The sequence below is a fragment of the Aythya ferina genome (genome assembly GCF_964211825.1).
Source record: "Aythya ferina genome assembly, chromosome: 5".
NCBI lineage: Eukaryota > Metazoa > Chordata > Aves > Anseriformes > Anatidae > Aythya > Aythya ferina.
Window position 1 is genome coordinate 47,807,430 of NC_140301.1, and position 25,511 is coordinate 47,832,940.

The 25,511-nt window shown below is 36.6% G+C and overlaps 1 protein-coding gene across 6 annotated transcripts in view; it reads left to right on the forward strand.

Annotated features, from left to right (window-relative positions):
* TDP1 (tyrosyl-DNA phosphodiesterase 1) overlaps nt 1-25,135 on the forward strand; it is a 42,613-nt gene extending 17,478 nt beyond the window's left edge. For 3 of the 6 annotated variants that reach the window (XM_084522732.1, XM_084522733.1, XM_084522734.1), the window contains exons 13-16: nt 5,079-5,186; nt 6,975-7,077; nt 18,297-18,411; nt 24,651-25,135. In XM_084522732.1, coding sequence (XP_084378858.1) covers nt 5,079-5,186; nt 6,975-7,077; nt 18,297-18,411; nt 24,651-24,724 — 400 coding nt within the window. In that variant the 3' untranslated portion in view covers nt 24,725-25,135. Of the gene's footprint in view, nt 1-5,078; nt 5,187-6,974; nt 7,078-11,173; nt 11,236-11,983; nt 18,227-18,296; nt 18,412-24,650 lie in introns of those variants that run through there. The other 3 variants (XR_014694076.1, XR_014694077.1, XM_084522735.1) reach the window with 2 other exon arrangements.
* Nucleotides 25,136-25,511: the final 376 nt, after the last annotated feature.

A 25,511-nucleotide genomic window follows, 5' to 3' on the forward strand; every position in this document is an offset into this window, starting at 1 on the left:
TAAAAATTCTCAGTTCCTCATGGTAATGCCATCTTTTGTCAAAGGTGTCTGACGTTTTCCATTAAAAGCTTCTATTTTCACTTGCTACTAATTTTTGCCAAACTCTAACCATCTGACAAAACCAGAGCCAGATGTCTCCCTCAGGCTGGATCTTTTTAAAATTTTAATTGTTTTTTTGAGAACAATGGGAAAAGTTGTTTTGTGCAGATCAAAAAAAAAAAAAAAAGTCAAAATCTGGTAACATCTTACAAGACCACTGGTTTCCATTCATTTCACCAGAAACTTTAACTCTTCCAGGCGGAAGCTGTTCCAAGATACTTAGCCCACATTGAAGTACAGCCAGAATTGATGGAGATACTGTAAATATTCAGAGGGCTAGGAATACAACTGCTAGTTGCAGAGAGCATCCCCCATTCTGGAGTGAGCATGATTGCTACTGTGAGCCTTGCTGGCCAATGTCCAGCCTCAGTTCTCCTTCTGTAAGCATATACCTCATAAGAATCTTACTGGAAGAAAACCAATTCTGTTCAATTAGTCTCTTTAGCACACAGAACATTCCTTGGTAATAACATTCATCGTATTATTCCTGTTCAATAAGAACACTCCACATACCTGTCTCATTGAATATATTCATGTCCTTCTCTGGCAGCAAAAGAGCTGTTTTAAATTCATCTGTTGAAGTGGTTGCAAATGACAAGTGGCCCTGCATAATTGGCTCTGTAGTGAGTGTCCAGATGTAGATTCTTATCCTGCAGTAGTAATACAAGACACTGGCACTTGAGGAGAGCCTGCATGTAAGCTGTTAACACAGTGGATGACAAAACATGACAATGCATGGTAGTAACCTGAGAGAGAGAAAAAATAGTAGGTCCTTTTTCAGTAATATTAAATATAAGATGACCTATTTTAAAGACTTGAAGGCTTTGGGCAGTAGAGGAAATAGAAGGAATTTGTCTTTACCTCACTGGAACATAATGCAAAACCATTAAGGAAGTAGGGAACCTACCAGGGTTGAAAGAAGAGAAATACATCATACTTAAAGCAAGGGTGAAGGAATAGCTCCTTTTTAGAAGCACAGAGAGATCTATGGAGTAGGAAAATTGTGGTCTATGTTGTCCTCTAAAGAGGTAGAACCTATGCAAATTTTTATGTCTACGGACCGCTTTTCTTAATTCTTCTAGCAGTTGAGTGTAATATAGCTCTGAATTGTGATTTCTCAGAAGTAATTTCACAAAAGAACAAGATGACTAAACTTAATATCGATTTCATTTTTCTTACCAGAACAGAACAAATGAAAACTAGACTACTCTGTTAAATTAGCTAGTGCATAAGTGGTACAATTGCTCAATTTTTCTTTGATAGAGTGGCTGTCTTTTCCATTCAGTATTACTCATTGATAAGGAGAAACATATAATCCTCAATGATTTCATTACTACTTTTTGCAGCAGTTGATTTTCTTAAGAGTACATAGAACATTGCATTTTAATGCTAATTTTAATTGAGCGATGTTTAATAGCATGTCTTATGTTTATGCAGTTACCTTGTCAAATACTTATTTTCAAAACATTAAAGTTGGCTTGACAAAACCTTGTTTGACTTGTCAGTGACAAGTCTGTAATTGGTTATATTGTCTGTTTTTAGAGCATTGTGTATTCTTTAGGCCTTTAGAGTTTTGAAGAAGAATAATCTCTTCTCAATTTGAAGAACAACAGCCATTCCCTTAACATCATAAAAGATGAGAGATGAAGCATTTACACAGAGGACCTACTGTTCTCTTGTGGTGGAGACTAATGGTATGAGTTCTCTTCACTATGTTCTAGCCTTCTTGCTAGTGTTTCAAGATAGAAAGCCCATTCACTATTTGAAGTTAAGAACTAAATGATGAAAGAGGTGATGTTGTAGAAAATGAGTTATTCATGGCTCTGCTTCTGTGTTGAATGTGTTTGCATTGGATTTATTTTCAGGATGTTAGGATTATCTGGCTTCCCTGTCTCAGTAGCTCGACTTGAAAAGATGGGGTGGAGGGAAGTTGTGTTTGCTCCTTTACATCGTTTGTGCCAGAAATGTCAGGCATTAGTGGTGAATGATATTTTTTGTATGCCTTCCAGCTAAATGCACTGCAATTGCAGTGTCTCTTATTTTCAAACTCAGAAATTTACCAGATAGTAAAACACTTTTTATCACAAATATTAAAACTAATTAAAAAAATACTTCTGAAATACTACAAGTAAATGAAGTGATAATTTGTGAGCATTCTTATCTGTAGTGCTGCACAAATATATTTTGCAAAAAAAAAAAAAACACAAAAAAGCAACAGTTATGTGAAACTCAAAGACAGCTATTGGAAAAAGAGAGGGACAGGGCAGGTAAAAACTCTGTGTTTTAAGAGTAGGAAAGTAGGGGGACCCTTCAATTCAATGCTTTGACTTAGTTACACCTAATCATAAATGTGTAATTTAAAAAAAACTTTGGACTGAAATGCCACAAAAGACTGAGTAGTAAGTTAGTGATAAAAATTTCAGGAATAGTGTGGTCTGAAGTCAGTTAAGCTAGTAAAATCTTAAAACAGCAAAAAGCTCTCATGTTTTACTGGTCAAATAGTTGATTTAAATCTACCCGTACAACTTTTCCTTACTCACACTTGTGCCTTCAGTTTAGACTATACTGTGACCCATCTAACTGTCAAGAAAATAACTACTTTAAGCTGTGGTTTTGGTCCATAAAGTACATCAAAGCTAGTTTCATTTAACTTACTGTATTTACTGTGAGACTGAATTTTGAGAGATTGGATATGCTGGAAATTTTATTGCAAGATGATACCAGCCCTTTCTGCAATCTGTGCCAGCTACACTGATGAAAAGTTTACAAATCAAAATGTGTTAAGTCAGTTCTACTAGAATTAGCCTCAATTTGTTATATTATTATATGTTCTTTTATTTATTTTTTTGCCCTCTTCTAAACAACTGATCTCATATCTTCAGGCTTTTTTTTTTTTCAGCTATTTTTTCAGCTATTATCAAAGCATATCTTCAGCTATTTTTTTTCTAAAACATGTCAGGACAGTTTCATGATGAAGTTGAAATTTAGCTGTATTAAAAATCAGAAATGCCTGACTGAAACCCCTTCCAATTCATTCAATTTGTCATTCTGGTAAGCAGTTCAGTTACGTGCTTGCTTTTAGGCTGAATTGAGAACATTTCTTAACTACCTCTTTGCTAACAGCGATTTTGCTAAAAGCATCTGAGATTTTCAGTGAGGTAGTAAATAGTATATTACTAAAAAGAACATAATCACTTTCCTCTTCTTATCCATATATATTAGAACTGCCCTACTGAAGGAAGTATGGCCAAAATATATGTTCTCTTATTTTAACTTTCTGGAATACTGGTTTCAATTGCTTTTAGTTACTACAGTAATCTAAGTGCAGTTAGCATTATGTAGGTGGAAGAGAAGTGGTAGTACTGCTAAAATGCAGTACTTAATTGTATCTTTCTGAGATAAGGAGGTAAGAAGGATTTAGACAGATATTAACTACAAAGATACTGGGATATGGGGAGAGAAATTTGTGTTCAAGTAAGGTATTGAGATGAAAAATCTTTTTTTAAAAAAGGCGTTTCATTGCTGGTTCTATTTCTTCCTGCTTTTCACTTCTATAATCTTACTGGAACATCTTAACTTTCTTTGTGCTTTAAGTTTTCTTCTGCGAAGATGGGAGATAATGTTTGCCTGAACTGCTAGTTGTGAGATGAAAGATGTTAACAATTACTCATGGTATTGTTACATAGTATGTATGATGTGAAATAATGTAATATACTTCTATAGAAGTTTGAGTTCTGTGGGGGACCACTAGTTAGCTGTTTTACATATCTTAGCCTACTCTTCAGAAAACAACTTCAATGTGGTATGCATCAAAATAGAAGTTTTGAGCAGTGTTTCAAGTCTTGCCCTTTCAGAATATTGTGCCAGTTCTGCAAAACGGTAGGTTTTCATCTGAGGATAGGCATGTTAAAGTAACCTAATCTCAACTGCTGAACTGCAAAGCCTATTGACTTACTTGCGTGAAAGTTAGTCCTGAAAGTCAGTTCAAGTAATTCAATCATTCCAGGCCTTCCACTTCCTGAATTTTCTTAGGCTTTTAAATGAACAAAGCTCACTTGAGGTTTTTGAGAGCTGATAAATTCTTTTTGATCAACCTTTTAGAAAAGAATGCCAAACTAGTAAAAGAAGATTGTGACAACCAAAACCAGAGCATATTAATTAGTATTACATTCTGAACCTAGGGAAGACAAGTCTCTGGTTTAATGTAGGTGTATTTGGAGGCCCTCTCACTTCCTGATTTTGAGTGAGGGCTAACAGTTAAATGGAAAGTGCTTGTGGACACCATGGTTACACACCTTCAGTTCTGTACATACCTTTACTGGTTACTTGCAGTTGAGTTCTGACAACCAATAATTGATGTTGAATTACCCTAGCAATGGTTTATGGTTTTGAACTGGTTATTGTGTGTGTGTATATATATTTAACCTCTACTGCATTAAGTCCTCAAGTTTCTGAGTGGCTTAGGGGCATAGAGAAGGGAAGAGAAAGGATAGTGTAATTGATCTGCTCCCTGCTTCTACTTTATGTTTAATGCATTGTAATAACTTTGGGGAATTCTGCAAGGCTTAATTTGGTGCCAAGACAAAGCTCATTTGTTTAAAGGCATAACCATTGATTGTCTTCAAAGAAGGAAAATTGGCTGGAAGTTTGGACTTGGTTTCTTGAATGCTGTTTGGAGTGGAAGAATGGAAAACTCTTTAGGGGATTCTAATACACTGAGGAGAACGTCTGTCAGGGTTGTTTGTAGTAAGAAGAATTATCCTGCCTGTTCAGCTTACATTAAGATTGTGGATTTCAAGATTAAAAATTAAGTTTAATGAGGTATTTCAACCTTTTCTGTAAGGTATACAAGTATTAAATGTGGTAAAGAAAGATAGTATCAAAACATGGCATTGTAGCATGGTGAGTATGTGTGGGTTTTGTTTTTTAATCAAAACACAGATATCTGAAAAAACATTCATTTTCTTCTGTTTCTCTAGCAAATGGTCAGCAGAAGTCTCGGGTCGAAGTCATGCTATGCCTCACATTAAGACGTATATGAGACCCAGTCCTGACTTCAAAAAGATTGCCTGGTTTTTAGTTACAAGGTAAATAACTAACTATACACCTCTCACTTTTACATGGCTTCATTTTTTAAGTTCTCATAAATCGCAGGCACAGGTGAGTTACTACTGTAATCATACTGCTATAATTAGTATTAGGAACTTTTGTCAATATATAATGTTTTTTGATACATTCTCAGGGACTTTCTTTTTAGAAAGTCTGAGTCTTTTACAGGTTATTTAAATGAAAGTTTTAGTGGAAACAGAACTGACCTGAAAATAGTTAAGTGTGTATGTACATTTATATATCAATTGTATATCTGCATTCATATACATACACACAAAGTAAGAATATAAATTTTCCATTGTTAAGAAAATGCTTGTAAGAAACAAGATAACGCTACTTAGAAAAGCTAGACTAAAGAATCAGTTGCATCTTGTGAGAACTTAAATGTTAGAGATGCTTTGACTCTGTTCTTAGCATTTCCTGAAAGCACATGCCAAATTTTACGTATTTAGAAGACATGTAAGAAACCCTTAAAAGTACTCCCTTAATGGTGACAACCCAAATTGTTCTGGGCTGTAACTTGCAGTATCAGGGTCCAGCATCAATGGAAGTAATAAATACTTTCTAAACCTTGGGCTGAGTTTCTCTAAAACATGCTGTATATGGACATGCTGGATATGTTGGCTTGTCCGTTGACTGCTACAAAATAGAATGAGTTAAGGTTAAGTTTATCCTTGTGCTGGCTTATTGTTATGAAACATAGATATCTAATATTTGCTGTTTAGATATCTAATAAATGCTGTTTAACTTCAAGTACAGACGATATTCTTACTGCATCTTTTTTTTGCTCCTTTGGATTTCTTAACATGAGGGGAGGATGTGTTACTGTGAATGAAAATGTAGATTTGTTTAATTTCTGGAAAAAAATGACTTTTGTGTAACTATACATACGAAAGCTTATGATGTTTGTATCATTCCTCTTAAAATGTTCAGTTACTTGATTTTTTCTCTATATTCTGGCTTCTTAAATTTCATTGGTTACTGATACTATTGTAGGTTGTAGTATCAGTGATTAAAGTGGTAGTTAAAGGATACAGATGTCATTTAAATGTGATGCTAGTCCACCTGATATAGAAATTCATGGCTATTTTGACTTTTCTTAATGTCTTTTCCCTTCCACCATATGCTACTATCAAAAAACATCTAGTGTGTTTGTTGGTTTAAGTATAATGTTTAGGCTATGTATTATTCTGTAAAAGTAGGTTATGAGAACAGTTCTGTATCTTTCTGGCTCAATGTACTTCGTAGCCAATACAGATGCAGGATTAATGAGCTGCTGCTGAATAGCATGTTAAAACAAAGATATTCTTACTTGATAATACTTGTGTTTATGAATGTGTCTAAGTACCTTTTGTTCCTAACATTTTGTTCTATGTTTTAACACTTGCAAAAATGTTCTATGCTAAATATCTTATAACTAGTCATAATTTAGTTAGCCTTTAATCTTCTAATGTTGTTATATTGAAGCTATTTACCAATTTTAAGTTCCTTTCTGAAATGCGTGGAGAAGATCCCAAAGGCTGAATCTCTTCATATCTCTGTATGAGATGAGCAGGCTTGTATAATTATCTGCATGTATTCCATCAATTCTCTTCTGATTATTGCCCCTGCTGCTCCCACCACACAAATCACTTTTTAGTAAAAATTGGTTTGACTGAAGTGAAGTTCTCCTGGTAGAAGTGTTGCTACAGCTGTAGTGCGTTGCTACAGCTTCAGCATTTTTTGCTCTGAAGATTATTCCTTGCTGAAATGCTTTCTCTTTTCAGTGCCAATCTATCTAAAGCAGCGTGGGGAGCTTTGGAGAAAAATGGCACCCAGCTGATGATACGCTCATATGAACTTGGAGTCCTTTTCTTGCCTTCAGCATTTGTAAGTTCATAGTTCGAGTACAAATCCTGGGATTGCTAAGAGTGTGACAGAATAATCTAGTTATGAGCTTCTGTGTTTCCAGGTTAGAAAGCTTGTAGCAAATGGAGTTTGTACGAGTCATTTTTTCAAATAGTAATAGGCTGTTTTCCTGCACAGCAAGTATGGATTTGGTATTGATATGACTTTTGTCATGTTGTTAAAAGGCAGTAATACTTTACAATGCTAATTAATGTTGCTGGTGAGGATGATCAAATCCCTTTCATACTTAAATCTATTCTGAGTGAATATTCACAAGGAAGTGATGTATATGGATTGTAACTTCAAAAACAAATCCTAATTTTAAACTGATTGTTCATGCTTTCTGACATGTATTTGTGAAGCTACATGACTTTCTTCTCATACTTTCTGCTCTGAGGAATAAATTCTCAGATGTGTTGTCTTAAATTCCTATGTTGATTTTAGAACATCTTCCTAAGAGTCTAGATGCTGAAGTATTTTACTTTCCAAACCTATGACAGCAATCTCAGTATATAGAAAACAAGTTTTACCCCAAATACACATTTTAGCGTGTGGAGGACTAGGAGACATAAAAATGTTTTAGTGAGACCCAAGACCTATCCAGCTTGTATCTAGTCTGAGTGCAGCCTTTTTATGCTATGGGGATTAGCACGATAAACGGTATCTGTTAGCTCTATGGTGTGTTCTCTGGGATTTATTTGAAGACTTATAAGAATGAAAATTGTCCAGAGTAAGTTAGTGCCACAACTTGAATTATCTATTAACATGTCAGGTTCCTTACTGAGCTAATTTTGTTGGGTGTTAGCCCACACAGAATCCTGTGGTACTGAGTTCTGTGATTTAATTGTGCATTTTACTTGAAAAATGGATGACTTCTTGTTTTTCTCTCTTAAATTTGGTGCCTGATAGTAGGGAGATATGAGTTTGCTAATGCTGCTTACTGCTTCTTTCTTGTGAACCTATTGGTACCAAAATGTTATTAACAGTATTTAGTCTATGATCAGAAGCCATTCAAACTTTTTTCTTGGTGAAACTTATACTTTTCTGGAGAACAAATGGCAAATTTCTCTGAAAGAGTTTGTATGCCAAAAATCCTCAAACATTTTCTGAAGAATATGTATTTCACAGAATCACAGAATTTCTAGGTTGGAAGAGACCTCAAGATCATCGAGTCCAACCTCTGACCTAACACTAACAGTCCCCACTAAATCATATCCCTAAGCTCTACATCTAAACGTCTTTTAAAGACCTCCAGGGATGGTGACTCCACCACTTCCCTGGGCAGCCTGTTCCAATGTCTAACAACCCTTTCGGTAAAGAAGTTCTTCCGAACATCCAACCTAAAACTCCCCTGGCTCAACTTTAGCCCATTCCACCTCGTCCTGTCACCAGGCATGTGGGAGAACAGACCAACCTCCACCTTGCTACAGCCTCCTTTAAGGTACCTGTAGAGAGCGATAAGGTCGCCCCTGAGCCTCCTCTTCTCCAGGCTGAACAATCCCAGCTCCCTCATGTTTTGTCACTTCTGTTGATCAGTAATGTACTCCCAAATGAATATCTGCTAATGTTATAACTTCATAGAAATATTTACTTACCATAACTATATATATATAATTTTATTGTCTCCTAAACTTGTCATACTAAGATTTGGTAGTTTACGGCTGTAGCTCCACTGACACTTGAGGCATTTATGTAGTGGTGTGGTCTTTGTCTCAGATGGATACTGCATCTTACGTTCTCAAGCTTGGTTTCTGTGGAATACAACTTTTAGATAATGTGGATTGGTTAGAGACTGAAACAAGAATATCCTATTGACTACCTATAGCAGGAAGCGTTGGTAACATAATAATGAAAGGTTGCGCAAAAAAATTGCTTAAACTTCCTGCACAAAAGCAACTGACATCAAGGGATAAAATAATACTCTAAGAAGTTGGCTGCGGTTATCTCCAGATGCTGCTGAGCAAATAACTTGCTTGTGGCAGTGAAATGATTGTACTTCTGTGGATTTTTTAAACTTAATAATGATAGCTGATCAGTAGATCAAGCAGTCATTCTATATAAAATTAACATTCTTGTTCTGACTCATGTTTTCCATGCATTGCTAGCTTTTTGAAAACATATTTCAAATGGGTAGAAAGTCGGTAATAAAGTTAACATAAGTCTCTTTACCAAGAATGACTGGACCTGTAGGCTTTAAAAAACAAATCTGAGAATATTTGGCTTGCATGCCATCCTGAACCTTCAGTTCTATATGGAATTTCTTGCACATGGACTAGGAGAAGGAGGATTGCCAGAATATCTTTTAGAGGGCTAAAATTTATGGAGGAAAAATCTTGAAGTTTCTTCCCTACTCCTAAAATCATAGTAGTTTTAATGCCTGTGTTCCTTTTCATGAGTTTTTTCTCTAACTCAGTTTCATTAAAATCAATCTTTTTTTGTTGAAAATAAATGTACGTTTAGGGGCATTTAATAATCAGAAAGATAAATATTTTTGAAGCACTCAAATACTGTAATATTTCAGCAATCTGAAGTTAACAATTTATTTGCGAGTTAGTTTGACCTTTCTACTGTTAAACACCCAGAAGGATGAAAAGTCATTTAAACCAAAATTATTAAAGCTTTTGTTTCTGCTTGCAGGCTAGTCATAGCAGTTGGAACAAACGTTATTTAGTCATTTGTTAAGAGACTGAAAATTACTAAAAATAGAAGTGTATTTTTATTCTTATGTTGTATCAAAAAGACATTTAAGTTTGTCAAAGCGAAGTTTACTGATGATTAAAAACACATTGAATATTCATTAAGCATCTGCTCCAGCAGAAGCCTATGGGCCTGTTTACACAGAAAATTCAGTTAGTTCACTATAAATCCCATGTGAGCACTCTACTAGTAATGACAACTAGAAGAAGAACTGTTTCAATAAATATTCATGGGTGAGCAATTCATAACGAAGCCCAAGTTTTGTGGTCATTGGGAGGGGAGGAGAGAGAAGACATTAGGACTGCTTTCTCTCCGTTTGACAAACTACTTCCCTCTGTTTAGGAACTGGAGAGAATTCTGTTCAGTTGAGGGAAGGTTATATTGCTTTGAAATTTCTTTGAAGGCTTTTCATTAGTTTTGGTTATATTCTTTGTTCATGTACACTCTAAATTTGTTTATAAAATGAATGCAGGAGAACACTGTAGAATGTTCAAGCACAAACACAGACTGGGCTGAGAATGGATTGAAAGCGGCTCCTTGGAGAAGGACCTGGGGGTGTTTGAGAAGCTCAACATGAGCCAGCAACGTGTGTTTGCAGCCCATAAAGCCAACTGTATTCTGGGCTGCATCCAAAGGAGTGTAGCCAGCAGGGTGAGGGAAGTGACTGTCCACCTCTGCTCTTGTGAGATCCCACCTGGAGCTCTGTGTTCAGCTCTGGGGCCCCCTGCACCAGAAGGACATGGACCTACTAGAATGAGCCCAGAGGAGGGCCACAAAGATGATCAAGGGGCTGGAGCACCTCTCCTGTGAAGGCAGGCTGAAAGTTGGGATTGTTGAGCCTGGAGAACAGAAAGCTCCAGGGAGACTTTACAAGCAGCCTTTCAGTACCTAAAGGGGGCTACAGGAAAGCTGGGGGGGGACTCTGTAAGGGAGTGCAGTGATAGGACAAGGAGTATAATGGTTTTAAACTAAAAGAGGGCAGGTTTAGATTAGATATTAGAAGGAAGCTTTTCATTCAGAGGGTGGTGAGGCACTGGCACAGGTTGCCCAGAGAAGCTGTGGATGCCCCATCCCTGGAGGTGTTCAAGGCCAGGTTGGTGGGGCTTTGGGCAACCTGGTCCGGTGGCAGTTACCGCTGCCAATGGCAGGGGTTTGGAATTAGATGATCTTTAAGGTCCCTTCCAAACCATTCTCTGATTTGATGTGTAAAAGTCCTTGATTTAAGATAATGGGTATTCTGTTTTGCATTTTGATCACCCTTTTGGTAAAGGCAACAAGATGTTCCCTTTCCCTCAGTTCCAATCACCACTGTGTTCAAAAGATCAAGTTTTCCATTCTTTATTATCAAATATTGCTCTGATTTTTTTTTTTTTGCTATTAGTTAATGCAGCAAGCAGTGTGGAGACTTCCTGCAGTACAGAAGAATCACTGCTGAAAGTTCAGGTTGGACCAACAAATAAGGGGTTGCAAAATGTTTGTCTTGTGATGTTTGTAGTAGCAAAAGGGAGGGAGAATTAATAATTGCACTGGAGCAATTAACAAACTAGTCTCATAGTATGCCTCTAAGGTTCTATCAGATTGATTAGATAAGCAGGATTTGTCCATTGTAAATCCATTCCAGTGCTCCTAATATCTGATTGTTGTGGCTTTCCCTTATAGCTTTAAGGCTGTAGTAGTTATGCTGCTTTATCCTTGGAACTTTGTCAACCTTACTTCCAAATTCTGTACTGAAGTTCTAGTTTTCATCTTGGGAGCATCCACCTTCTCTGCCCATAAGACAAATTGTCATGAAAAATGCAGCTACTGTGTTTCGTTGTGATTTTAAGTGGAAAATAAATGTTAAATTTAGTATAGACAGTGTCAAATTGTGAAATTTAGGGGCCAGTATTTTTAAAACTAAATTTTCACTTGTATACCATACATGGAAGTATAAACAAGTTGCTTTTTGGGGAGAGGTAGGAGTGGGTAGGAATGAAGAGGGGTTGTTTAGGAACCTGCTAGCTTTCCAAGAGTGCTGAAACACAGATATCAGGAGGATGAGTCACTACCAACAAGTGAATGAGTACTGCTTGAAACAAATCTAACTGTAGGCATCAAGGATTTTGAATCCTTGGCTGATGGTTTTTTTATTATTGCAGTGTGAATTTATCCTTAGGATGCATGCATAACACAAACTATTTTTGGTTTTCAGATATGAGATTAATGCATGCAAGATGTTTTTTGAGAATTCCCAGCTGACAGTTATAGCAGCAGAGTTCTGTGAAATGCTGGGACTGTCCAAGAACTGGAGGTAATACAGAGCTACGATAAGTAGTAAGATTACTATGCTAGCAGTGTCCACGCTAGTTTAAGGTTTCCTCAGGCATACCTGTACAAGTTGCTGCTGCTATGGTGATGTGCCATTCAGTAAGTGCATTTGTAATATTTCAGTAGACAGAGATGCTTTTGGCAATTGTTTTCCTTCCATGCAGCTTCAGGATTCAGTATTTCTAGAAGATGGGTCCAAATACCTCGAGATGAGAGCTAATGTAGTATCCGTAACTTGAGGTAACTTACTTCAAGGCTGTTTTCCAGCCAGGTGACGCTGGATTCTCTTAGAGGATCTGACCCTTGTGATCCCCATCTGTCAAAAATCATTCACTTCAATGGTATCATTAACCTTTAGAGATAAGAATTACTGTCTGTTGGCCCCATTCTTTATTATCAAAGTTTTTGGAAGGCTTGTGGAAGTTTCATACCTACATTCAATAAAAGAGTAAGCCATCTCAAAACTCAGTGGCCAAAAGCAGATGCTTATGGAAACATACAATGGGTATGTATATGGTAATTTCTCTGAAAGTTTCCTGAGTTAGAGGCAATATAACATCTTCTGTTAAATGCCTCTAAGCTCCTGGCATTCACAGCATGCTGTAGCTGAGTTTAACACTGTCACAGGAAGCACAGTGTTTTGAAACGGGTTTCATTTGATGTCTTTCTCATCTTATACTGGAAGAGGCAATAAATGTGATCCCTATTCACTCTTTCCATGCCACTCCTTCTGTAGGCTGTTATATTTTTCTAGGATGAAGAGTCCTAAACCTGCTCAAGCAAATGAGAAAGCTGTTCATCCAAAATTGACAGAAATGTGTATACATGAGAAACATATGTCTAATATCATACTTCATTATAAATTCTGGTTTGATTTTATGTTGAGTAGTGTGGTTAAAATATATGCAATATAAAGGTGGTTCATGCAAGGAAATGCAATACTTCCTACAGACCTCTCAGCTTTCTTCTTAAATTGCAAAAGCAAACATGCTCCTGTATAGGTGGCTGTACTGAAATCTGTCAGCATTCATGAGATGGTTTCATGTTTGAGTTTCAGACCTCAGAATGTTATTTCATTGCAGCTGTCTTTCCTTTCCTTACTGGGAAACACTAGTGGAGACACCTTGATAACAAGGAGGTAGCTGTGGAATCAAATATCTATACTTGCTTTAATGCCCATTAAATCATCTGATACTCAAGTTGCTATGCTTAATTTGTTAATCTATTGTATGTATATGCCCTGCAGTTAACTATGCATTACAGATTTTCTTAGATAACTTAGTTTGTTGTGAAGACTTCTGTTGGTTCAGTATGGTTTTAACATACTACGTGTTAGAGTAGTCTGATTTAGATGAAGATAATGGAGAGAGAAATAGACTAACACATTTCTAGAAACTTTTTAAAGTTCATCATTAGAAATATCCAGAATAAAATGAGACAAAGTGATTTGAAACAACTAGAGCATTCCTACATCAAGAGACTCAGTACACTCTAGCTGTTGGAATGCCAATTTAACACTGCCAATTCCTGATAATTCTGTTTCTTCAGGCTGTTTCATGCAGTTTGATTGTAGTTAGTGACACCGATTTTGATAGCTATGACTTGCATACCACACATTTAATATTTTTAACCCTAAAATAGCTGCTAGCTCTCCAACGTCTACTTTCTGTTTTCTGCTGAATACAAGCTTGGAAGTAGATTGCTTCTTCATTGCCATCTTTTGACTGCCAGCATTTTTGTTTTTTTTTTTGTCTCTTTTTCCAAACGCTTTCCAGCACTTATGCTTTGAGGTTGGGTATTGGCCTGGTGTACAAATCCAGACTTACAGAAATATGTTGAATGGTTGTTCTCAACACAGCTGCAGCTGTCATCATTTACAATTTTAGTGTTTAGTGAAAAATCAGCTGATGCAGACACTAGATCATAAGCTTATATTGATTTTGAAAAGTAATGTTTATAGAGTCACAGGTCGTGTCTTCTATTGGAACTGCATTTCTCCTGCATTTCACTTCTTATCTCTGTTTCTTGCCTCATATCTTCATTGTCATTCACGTTCAAGGTTGCTCTTTCAGCTGCTGGGGGTTTCTTTCCAAAGGTTGGAATAACTCAAATCTTTAACACACAAAATGTTGAAAGAAGCCCTTCACCTAATGGTATGGAGTTGTTCTGAGAAGCATGTTAAAATCCTCTAAGGATTGGAAAAGCAGAGTCTTCCACAGTGGTAGCTTCTCTGTCTGATAAGGTTGGAAGATAAACTGAGCTTAACTAGCCCAAAATGTTTGTGGAATACTTAAATCTTTTAAAAGGAATGCTGAAGAACGTGGTACTAGCAAGCGAGCTTCTGAAAATAAAACCTCAAAGAAAGAAATATCGTAATTGTGATTAAACTGAGAGGTTACCTGTTACTGCTACTTAGTGGTATCAGATACTATAATTACAGATAAAAGATCAGTACAGACATCTAACAGTAATACTTCAGATTCTGAAATGCCATATTGATGGCAAATATTGACCAACTGGTAAAGAATAAAATCATTTCATAATTCTCTGCAGAGAGGATTATGAGCTCAATCTGGATTAGACAGTAGTCAATCATGTTTGTGTGTGAGCAGAACTGAACAGCTTTTGCTGAATTCAGACTGAACTAAAGCAACCTCAGTCATTGCTTGATTTAGACCAAGCTTAATTTGCAAAGTAATGTAGGAGTACCATTTCCCCTGTCAGTTTCTGGTTTCAAGTGAAGTACTATTCCGTATCGAATGAAATAAAATTCTTAATGCAATTTAGATTGTTTAAATATGTTCCATATAGAATTAAATATAAAATCTTGTTTTACCCATGTTGTATGTGGAATTCAGGATATTAAAACTTGGTACTTTATTCTCCATTTTATTCTCCATTTTCCCGTTCTTCCTCCCAGTGCCTATTTCATCAATGTATGATGTTAAGGTACTAGGAAAACCCACAGCAGTATCTGAAATTCTGTAACTACAAAAAAAAAACAAAAACAAAAAACATGCTTTTGCAACTGAGAAATACATCTCTTAACACTTCAAAATTTATTGCTTTGAGCAGCAGTGTCAGAGAACAAAATATAGCTGTAGAGGAAACATTCTGGAAGAACAGGGTATGTCTGAGGGGAAAAACTTAGACGCAAGGCAGCGTATTTCTTCAGGCAAGGTCCTGCTGGTTGGTTTTTGGAAGCAGCAATGAGAGCTGTCAACATCCAGGAAATGTTCAAAACAGACAAAATATGTGAGTAGTTTCAATTTCTGTGTGATCTTCTGTGTGAAGATAGACATATGAGAGTTGTTTTTGAAAGCATGTGAATCTCCTCAGAGAGCCTTGTTGAGGAATGTATTCTGTAACCTAGGCTTTTACTCCAGGATGTTTTTGAGGAAAACTTCTAGATCTCTTTTCTTAGAGAGAGATCATCCATTCAGAAGAGATATGGGTTAAATTCTGATAGAATGGTTTTGTGATGGAATCCAATGGGGGTGGGGGTTAGTATCAGAAAGATAATACTCAGAAGTGGGGAGAATATAGATGGTGACTGAGGAAGAGCAAGGAAGAGGAAAGTGAAGGTGTAGAACAAGAACAAAGCAAAGAGCTTGAAAAAAAACACTTAAGTAATAATAGAACAAAGAGTAGAAGAAATAGAAGAAATGAAGCAGAAGCAAAAACAGTGAGGGGGAGGGAAGCAACAAAAGAAATCTGGATAACAAAAGGAAATGAGATTACAAATGTACTACGAACACCATACGAACAACATGTAGCATAGAACATATGCTATATGTTCTATGGTGTATTTTCTTTCATATTTTGTGAAAAACACCTAATACACTGAACTTCGGAGTGGAATAGATGTGGTATTGCTCTTCATATTTGAATTGGCTGAGATTACCAAGTGTGTATGTGGAGTCCAAGTAGCTGTTCCATCTGCTTTGATGGCAGTGATTATAAAAACTTAAAACTCATGGTGCCAGGCAATACTTGTCTAGCTTCAATGCTCTTGGTCAGACGTGTCTCTCAAGTACACTGTAGAAAAAGGACCAACTCATGAAACACCAGAGACACTGTCTACTATTCCATATTTCTCTATTAGCTGTATGTGGAAAATGAGAGCTTACAGATAACTGGTTTCTGTGACTTGATTTCCTCATTTTAGTTTGCAATTAAAATGTCAACTTATGATTAGTTTATAAGGCTGCTCATCACCCACCTTCTCCACCAAATGAAACCTAACTACTGTGGGTTGTACAAAAATGCTGTCCCCCTACCACCTCATTTACACAACTCATGCACTTTACGACCTATAGCATCCCTTGTGTATTTCATATGCTCTACTACAGAAGATGGTAAACATGGTTATTTGCATTTTATATGAAATTTCTATCTATTCCTGAGTGACTGCAACATCATTGGAGGTAAAGCTGTACAACTTGATTGTTGCATTTTTTCTAAGTAGTTTTAAATTTTTTTATTATTCAGTCAATCCCTTACGATTTGTGAGCTTTTAAAAATTTACACATCTCTGTGTTGGTATATTTTGAACATAGTACTTGTATGTAAAAGCTAATCTCTACAAGAGACTGGTTTTAAAGAAGACTTTATCAAAATTTCACTGACTTGAAAGGCATAAGAAAGAAGTTAAAACAGATTTTGGTTCGCATAGTCCTTTAGCATGGTCCTTGTTTCTTTCTCCTGTTCTTTCATTGAAAATGAAGTGTGTGTTTTGTTTTTTTTGTTGTTTTTTTTTTTACCTAGTCCTTGAAGTAGTTCATAGCATTTCTTTGTAACTAGTGATTTCCAGTTGCTTTGGGTCACAAGGCAAAATAAGCATCTAAGGGAATTTCTTTGAATGACTTGCAAGGACTGCTGTGGTGTGGCTTGACATTGTCTTTGGTAGCTCTCCCTTTTGTCTATTATGCTTCTAGAGTATCAAAGGAAAGGGGAAAGGCTGCTTTGTTTCCCTTGCTTTCTGTGGTCATATGAATATTGTTTTCTGACTTACAATGATAACTTTAGCTAAAATAAAACTTTATATTGTAAAAAAGTAAAACCATAGGCAGGGCTATCAATTCAGTCATTTATACTTGAATAAAATAGAATTACTTAGTCATAATTAAGAATCTTGCTTGTACTTTAACAATCTTAGTCTAGTAAAACTTGAACAAATGGGTCCTGTGGCTCAAGAGTATAAGTTGATATTCAGACTTTCGTGGGGGGAAAAATACACTTGTTTAGGAATGCATTTGAAATGATTTTTAAAAAGCTTTGTAGCCTTTAAACTTCTGGTCTGTTCTACTTAAATTGTACTTGATTGGCAATATACTAATAGAATCTCAACATTAGAGATTGCTTTTAATTCATTACAACTGATGAATGGGTTCCCATTCCTGTTAAAAAGTGGCTAAGAGATATAATCTGCCAAAGTTACTTGAATTGCTTTAAATCCATTTGCCCTTGTACCATGTTTCATTGTAGCATGTTCTTTTGCAGTTCTTAATGTGTAATCTGACTTTGAAATCTGCTGTCAAACCCTAATAGCATGAAATCTTTGTGCAAGCAGTTTTAAATCTACACTAAGTCTTTTTGCTGCTCGTGAATGGTGTTATACAACCTAACTGAAAAGCATGAAGTCTGAAGACTTTTCTCTATCAGGTTGAATCTTAATTTGGTTAGCAAAACACATCAAACATCTAACCAATAGGTTAGTGATGAAACTAAACAGTAAAGCGAATTTTTAAAGCTCTTCCCTTTAGTTAAATATTAAAGACCAAATGCATAATAATCTTTGATTAAAATTCAATTCCAGTGTCCATAAGCATGTTTGTGAAAGCAGCAACATTTTGTATTAGGATATGTTGCCCCTATGGTACTATGAAAGACCTTATGCAGTTTGGGGAAGGAACTGCTCGCACAAGCAAGATCGCAAGCCTGAAACAAATTGGTAGGGATGTATGGGACTGAGAAGGTAGATTATATCCACCACCGAGTTCTTAGGACAAAGTGCTCTAGTAAGCATCTCATCTCAGTAATGGAAGCACAAAACTTTTTGTTCATTGAAATATTGTTATTGGGAAAGACAAACCTAATTAACAATAGATTCTTCCCCCCCCCTCCCCCCCCCCCCCCAAAAAAAAAAAAAAAAAAAAAAGCATGCCTCTTTTCTGTGTGTTTACCTTCCTTCATAGGGTTTGGAAAAAGGTTACTTCCGTGTGAGAGGGAAAACACTTTCAGAAGGTAATGATTCAGCAACGTCTTTTCCTGTACCTTTTGACCTGCCACCAGAACGGTATGGAAGCAAAGGTAAGATGTGACTTCAGAAGAAAAGTAGGTGTATTATATAGAGTCAAACTAATCTGAGTAACTCTTAAGTCACTTCAATTTATGTTATATTCCAGAGCTTTATTTTAACATTGTTGTGGTTTGACTGTATATTTAAAACGTTATCACTCCCACATTCTGGCTAAAACTTTGAAGAAAGCAGGTAGAAAGCAGTTTACATGCTTTTGGTTCCAAATTTTCTTTATTGTTATTTAGGTTTTGGATGGATTGATCTTGTCTTTTTTCATGCTAGTAGCAGTAGTCATACCTGCATTAACTAGTTCAGTGGCTGGTCTTGTCTCTTTTTGTTTTACCTTCAATAGGACTTTAGATCTGCTCTCGTAAGACTTGCAGGAATGTGATGCATGTTATTCTTATAATTTGCAAAGATAGCTTATCTGCTTTAAGAGCTTCCTGCATTCTTTTATTAAGAAAAGAATTAAGCTAAAAGTATTAAGTGGTATTCTAGCTTTCTCGGGGAGAGAGGGGAAGGCTCAATGTAGAAATGATAATCTATTTAATACTGCTTTTTATCTAGTATAAAACACTGTATGTTTAAGTACTAACAACGTTTTGTTGGGGGGAGATAATATGGGGTTGTGCCTGAGTTACTTGCTAATAAAGGGGAAGAATGTACTGCATGTTATCACTGTTAGTGACCCAGCTTTCAGCTCTTTCTGAGAATGGAAGTGGTCAGATTATCTGCTGATGTTCCATTAAGTGCTGTGAACACGTACACTTGTGGGTTATTTCTTATGTAGTGCTAAGGACGTGATACACTGATATCTGGTTGGTACCTAATGCTTAAACTGATGTATTTTGAAAGTTTTTTCTAAAACTTCATACTTAAATTAAGTATGAAGTTTTATTTCTTGAAAACTTTAAAACAAAGATTAAAATTAGAATCCATCTGTGTATACTCAAACGTTACATTTACTATTTTCTTCCTACAAAAAATATAGTTGTATACTATATATATTAATTCCTGCATTTGACTGTGCCAGTGATTTTTTCATGTATACTTTGTCTAAACAGTTTTTCTAAAAATCCTTTTTCACTTTTTGCATGGAAAACTTCAGTTCTGTGGAGAACTTATTTTTCTTTAGTTCAGCTTTTGGGTCTCAGCCTTGTTCTGTGAAATGAATACATGTCAGAACTTAAGTTCTATAGGCTTTGGCAGTAGACACAGTCAGCTGCCCATGCCTTCTCACATCTTTTCCCTGAACATTTTCCACCAAGAGGCAGAAGAATCGAAACAGATATTTAAAGAACATCCGTGTTATGGGATGGACTCGTAAAATAATCTCTCTGTAACAACACAGTTATCAACTCTCAGGGTCTCTAGACAGTAGTATAAATTTATTTTAATGAAGTCTTGAGAAGCAGAAATGCAAGTAATTATCATTCCTTTAAAGAAACTGTTTTGACTGATCCCTATAATTGAAGGAGAAAAGGCTCCAGGGGTTTTTCCATGAACTCAGATTCTCTGAACATGGGAAAGCAAATTATAGATCACTTTCATATAATCAGAAAACTTGTATTAGCAGCAGGAAGGAAGAGAAGCAAGTAGACTAGTGAACAGATGGTCAGGAGCAGGGCCATACATGCAATCTAAAGCTCAAAGTAGAAGATATGTATACCAAAATACACTTTTCTTGTGCTCATACAAATTCCAATCTTTGATCAGACATGAATCATGTTACAGAATTACATTATATAATAGCGAAAGAAAAGCAATTCCTTAGTCTGTGGAAATCTATTTGCAAAGATTCTTCTTTGTCATTGTCATAGTAGCTTGGTCATATTAATTGGGGTTTCAGATGGGATTTGGCTTCCAGTGTGAGAATTAAGTTGTGACTGGGTTACAAGACAGGAATTTAGCATTTTAACTGTTCAAACCCTCTGGGTGGGGGGCGACACACTACAAAATAGGGGAGTTTCTGATAAACAAGTTTTCCCATTGAGTTTTCTTTTCAGTGTATTTAAATCAAGGAAACATACTAGCTGTTCAGCTGACAAACAGTACACAGAAAATTGTATGTATACAAGATGGGTTCCAGTATTACATTTCTTTTGGTTATTTTGCTTTTTTTTGTTGAGGTCTTCTGATTCTAGTAATTTCTGAAAATGTATTAATGTATTTCATTTTTTCCAGAAGAAATCAAATTTATCCTTGTTAACTGTGGGCTAAAGGTGTCAAATCTCGTACTCTGAGAAGGTGGAAGAATGGTAGGCAAATGAGATTGAAATTGGATTTAGTGCAAGTTAAAGCATTGTGGAAAAATGAACAGTCTACTTAACCATTCGTTAGTTCCCCTAGCTAAAGTTTGCAACCTCTGACAGTTGTGATTTCATTTTTATTAAGAATGCACAAAAATGCATGTCATATCTCACATGAACAGGTTTCTCCTTTGTGGCAGGCCCTTTTCACTTCTTGATTTTTTTTTCTATTGCCACGCTGTGGAAGAAGAAATTGTCCTTTTCCTTGTAATTCCAGATAGACAGTGTGTGTTACTCTGCCCAACTTTCAATAAGTGGGAATTAGGAGTATGGTGGAATTACATTTAGTGGATATTTGTAATGATTTCAGGAAATGAGTAACACCATCTTTTTTTGTTTCACACAAGTTGTTCAGTATTGGGTAAAAATAAATTTCACAGCATATTTGCCTGCAGTCTGGTGCTTTTAGTTATTTATGACTAGAAAAATATTTAAAGAGTAGGGCAACTTTTAATTTATCCTGTCTAGTGACAGTGCCTAAAAGAGGAGATCAATGTCTTGTCCAGGTGAGCTTAAAGTAATTATTACTCTGAGCTCCTGTACAAGGACCTGCTATATTATTAGAAATGCAGATGTCCTGGGAGAATGTCACTTTATTTAGACTCTGTTCTCCCAACTTTTATTTCATTCTTAGAATTCTGTTTTCTCTACTAAGTAATTAAAATATCTGGGAAGGAAATTAAGAAAGAAGACTTTTGGGGAAGTCATTCCTATTCTTCAGTAACATCTATTTTTCATATTAATACTGCATAGCTACGTGACCTGTGTACTTTCTAGAGTTTGCAAGAACTTGACTTGGAGCATCCTTTCAATTTTTTAGAGAACTTCAAGTCCTCTCAGCATGCTTAATACTGTACAATGTTCCTTCTGAGGAGATGACAACTAGAAGCTAGTCCTGTTTCTAGTGTTATTAATAGATTAAATAGACAGTATTTCACTTACTAGATTAAATGCTAGCAGCAGTGGTAAATACAAATCTGAGTATGTCTAGAAGTTTAATTTTTCAATTTGTGAAGTAGTGAGTACACATTATCATTGTAGTTTGTATATCGGGGTAGTCTTCTTGGGAGAAGTTGGAACTCATCTCAGGCAGTGTTGTCATCCATTTCTTCCCTGGGTGTAACCAAAAGCATTATTGGTTGGTGAACATCCCATATGTGCTTGCAGCTTTCTTCAGACAGGCCACTTACTCAGATGGCCTTTCAGAGTCCACATATAACACTTGGTAACATGGCAAAGCCTGTTTGTTGTGTGTTTTTTTTTTTTTTTTTTTTTTTTGTCAAGCTCTTCTTAATGGTAATGAAGAAATGAACACTTTGTATGAGAGGAATTTGAGTTAGCCGATGTTTAGTTTTACCACTTCAGTGTATTGTTGTAATAGGGTTAGAGTCTTGAAGACCAGAATGGGCCACTACATTCTCTGGTCTGATCTACCTCGTGTTGCTAGCCAATATATTTGAACTCAAAGCTTGTGTTTGGCTGAGAGAGATTTTCCAGAATATGCCTCAGGTCTTTAATTGAGAGCATCATGAGATGGCATATTCATCATGGTTCATATTTTGCTTCAGTAGTCAGTCAACCCAAGAGTCTAAAATAAGCACTTCAGTTTTATTCTTTTTCAGAGTAGATGTGTGATTCCCAGTCTAGTTGTTGCACTTGCATGGGATTTATCCATCTTGTGCAGACTGCAAGGTTTGTAGCTGAAGTCTGAAGAAATTTAACAATATGTCATCCTAACAAATCAGAGTTAGCTGTACATAGAGCCTTTACTTGGGCATCTTTCCTTTAGACTATTTCTCCCCAGCTGCTTTAAAATGCCAGCACAAACCAGAAGAAATGGAGTTGCAGGGAAAAGCTATCAGTTTTGCCATGTATGATATACGTAGCTTGCATCTTTTCTGTTGCTGCAGAGAATAACATGCATGTTTAACATCTGGCAGTTTGAAAATAGAGTAGGAATAATCTTACTCTTTGAAGTGATGAAGGACCTCATTAATTTTTAGCAGATAACATTTGTTACATGTAACTTGCACGTTATTAACTCTTTGCAAATTGCTGTTTTGAACAATGGCAGCTGTTCACCTCCAGTTGTCAGCTGAACAGCAGAAGCCTATTTGTGGGCAGCAGATGTATCTTCAGGGCAAAACAGAATTAAGAAGAAAAATAATCATCTGAAAGATGATAGAACTACTTCATATCTTTAAAGATAAAACTATATAGTTTATAAACTATATACAATGATCTGTTAGTCAGTGACAGGAGTTCACATTGGGTTTTTTCAGGCTGTCACAGCAGAAAAGGCTACGATAAAGCTGGATATGTTGATGGTACTAGGATTTTATTTTTAAATATATAGGCAAGGTATATAATTTAATAGTTCCATGGAAGTAAAACAGATAATGATTCAGTCTCATATTTGGGAAATGAGCCAACAACAGCTAATCTCAGCTAGGCATATTTATAGATTAAATTTCTTTCTGCTTTGCTGATAACATTCAGACTTTTTTCCCCTCTTGAATCTTTTTGATGAGTACTGCTATTTTGCTGGATAAAATTTTCTTCTCATCAAGCTCCTTTGTCTCATCTGACTTGAAATATTCCTATTATTTCTATTTGTGGCTGGACCCAAAGAGTTGTGGAGAGTTCATCCAGTTGGATGCTGGTCACAAGTGGAGTGCCCCAGGGCTCAGTACTGGGCCCAGTCCTCTTTAGTATCTTTATCCCCTTGTCCTTATGACTGATAGAGTGCACCCTCAGTAAGTTTGCAGATGACACCAAGTTGTGTTGGTCTGCTTGAGGTTAGGAGAGCTCTACAGAGGGATCTGGATAGACTGAACCAATGGGCTGAGACACACTGCATTAGGTTCTGCAGGCCAAGGTCCTGCGCTTGGGGCACAAGAACTTCATGCAATGCTACAGGCTGGGGGAAGAGTGGCTGGAAAGCTGCCTGTCAAAAAAAGGCCTGGGTGTGTTGGTCAATAGCCATCTACATATGAGCCAGCAGTGTGCTCAGGTGGATGAGAAGGCCGATAGCATCCTGGTTGCATCAGGAATAGCATAGCCAGCAGGCGCAGGGAGGTGATTGTCCCCCTGTACTCAGCTCTGGTGATGCCACACCTTGAGTACTGGGTTCAGTTCTGGGCCCCTCACTACAGAAAGGACATTGAAGTGCTGGAGTGTGCCCAGGGAAGGGCAATGAAGCTGGTGAAGGGTCTAGAGAGCAAGTCTTCTGAACGGTTGAAGGAACTGGGGTTATTTAGTCTGGAGAAAAGGATGCTCTTGATTTAGAATGCTTGGGGATTGATTTTTACATCACCTCTATTTCACTGCATAGAGAAATTTCTTGCACCCAAATCATGTTGCACAAAGGGATATGGCTCTAGTTTTTAGCATGGGCAAAGGCAGAAGCCTTGGATCATGCTTGTGGATGTCTTGATACAACTTGACTGCTAGCTGTATTCAGTTTACCTTCCTTTTTCAGGAAATTTTCTCTTAAAGTCCTAGTGTTAGGAAGCTGGTGCCAAAGGTTTGTAAGAGCAGCAGTACAGCACTGGGACACTAATCAAAATAGCCATTTCATTGTGCCCAAGTAGGAGGCAATGTAGCTCAATTTGGTGTGTACCAGGTAAAGTCAGCAGGTACAAATTCATAGCGGCTGTGAGGAAATATTACTGATATTGAAGGGAAAGATGTTTTAACCCGCAGTATACATAGGTTGGTCTGACAACTATACTACCATCTTCTCTGATTCATGGCTGACCATGGCCTCTGTTTTGTTTATCAGGATTTGTACTAACATTCATTATGCATAGGATCGATGGTGTGATAACCAGTGGAAGCTTTGACCTCTCTTCTTCCTCCAAAGGCAAGGGAAGAGGAAGATCAGACTTCTACGTTTAATAACTGAGCTTTCCTGAGCTTGTTTTTGTTTTGGTTTACAGATCAACCATGGATTTGGAATATTCCTTACACTGATGCCCCTGATACACATGGAAACATGTGGGTTCCATCGTGAACATTACTGGTGTTCTGTGATGTTTCACTTACTGACACTGAGCCTGCTACGCTAGATGCAAGACTGCTTATTTGTGTTTTTAAGCTATGATGTCTGCTGTAATGGTTAAGTTCTAGTTGAAAGGTAATTGTTGATACTGGGGAGAGTCTTAGAGAATCTGTAACTATGATACTACAAATGAACTCGTAACATTGCATTTTTTAAATACCTTTTTATATGTTTTTTCATTACTGCTGTTTCCAGTACGTTTTTCAAGATTTAAAACAAGAGTAAGACTGGAGATCTTCTCTGCAGTTTTTAGCTGTAATGGATTTGAATTGTGTTTTGGGAGACTGTCAGTTGGTCCCAGTAGCTCTAATAAAAGCTATTGTATGTAAAACTTAAGTGAAAATAAAGTTAATCTTGTTTATATATCTTTGGTTCCATCTTCTAAGTGTGTACATCGCAAATTGGATTGAACATTTCCTTTGGTAACTTGCTTCTAATGCAAGCTTTATTTGCTGTTTTTGGCTTCTGGCAGTACATCACATCAGTTATTTCCTAAGCCCCCTTTTTTACCTCCACTTGCAGGCACTCAAGTACTGCCAAAAACACTAAATTAGGTAGGTGGGGGTGCTGAAAAGTAGTCCTAGGTATTCTATAGGATGTATAAACAATAGCTCTTGTAATCCAAAAATCTTATTGTATAGTGCAGTATTCTACTCACAATTCCTTCTGGATCCCAAATCTGACTGGGTAGCAGTTCCAGTACTGCTGCTTTCATTTTTGAAGTGTCATTCCCCATGAT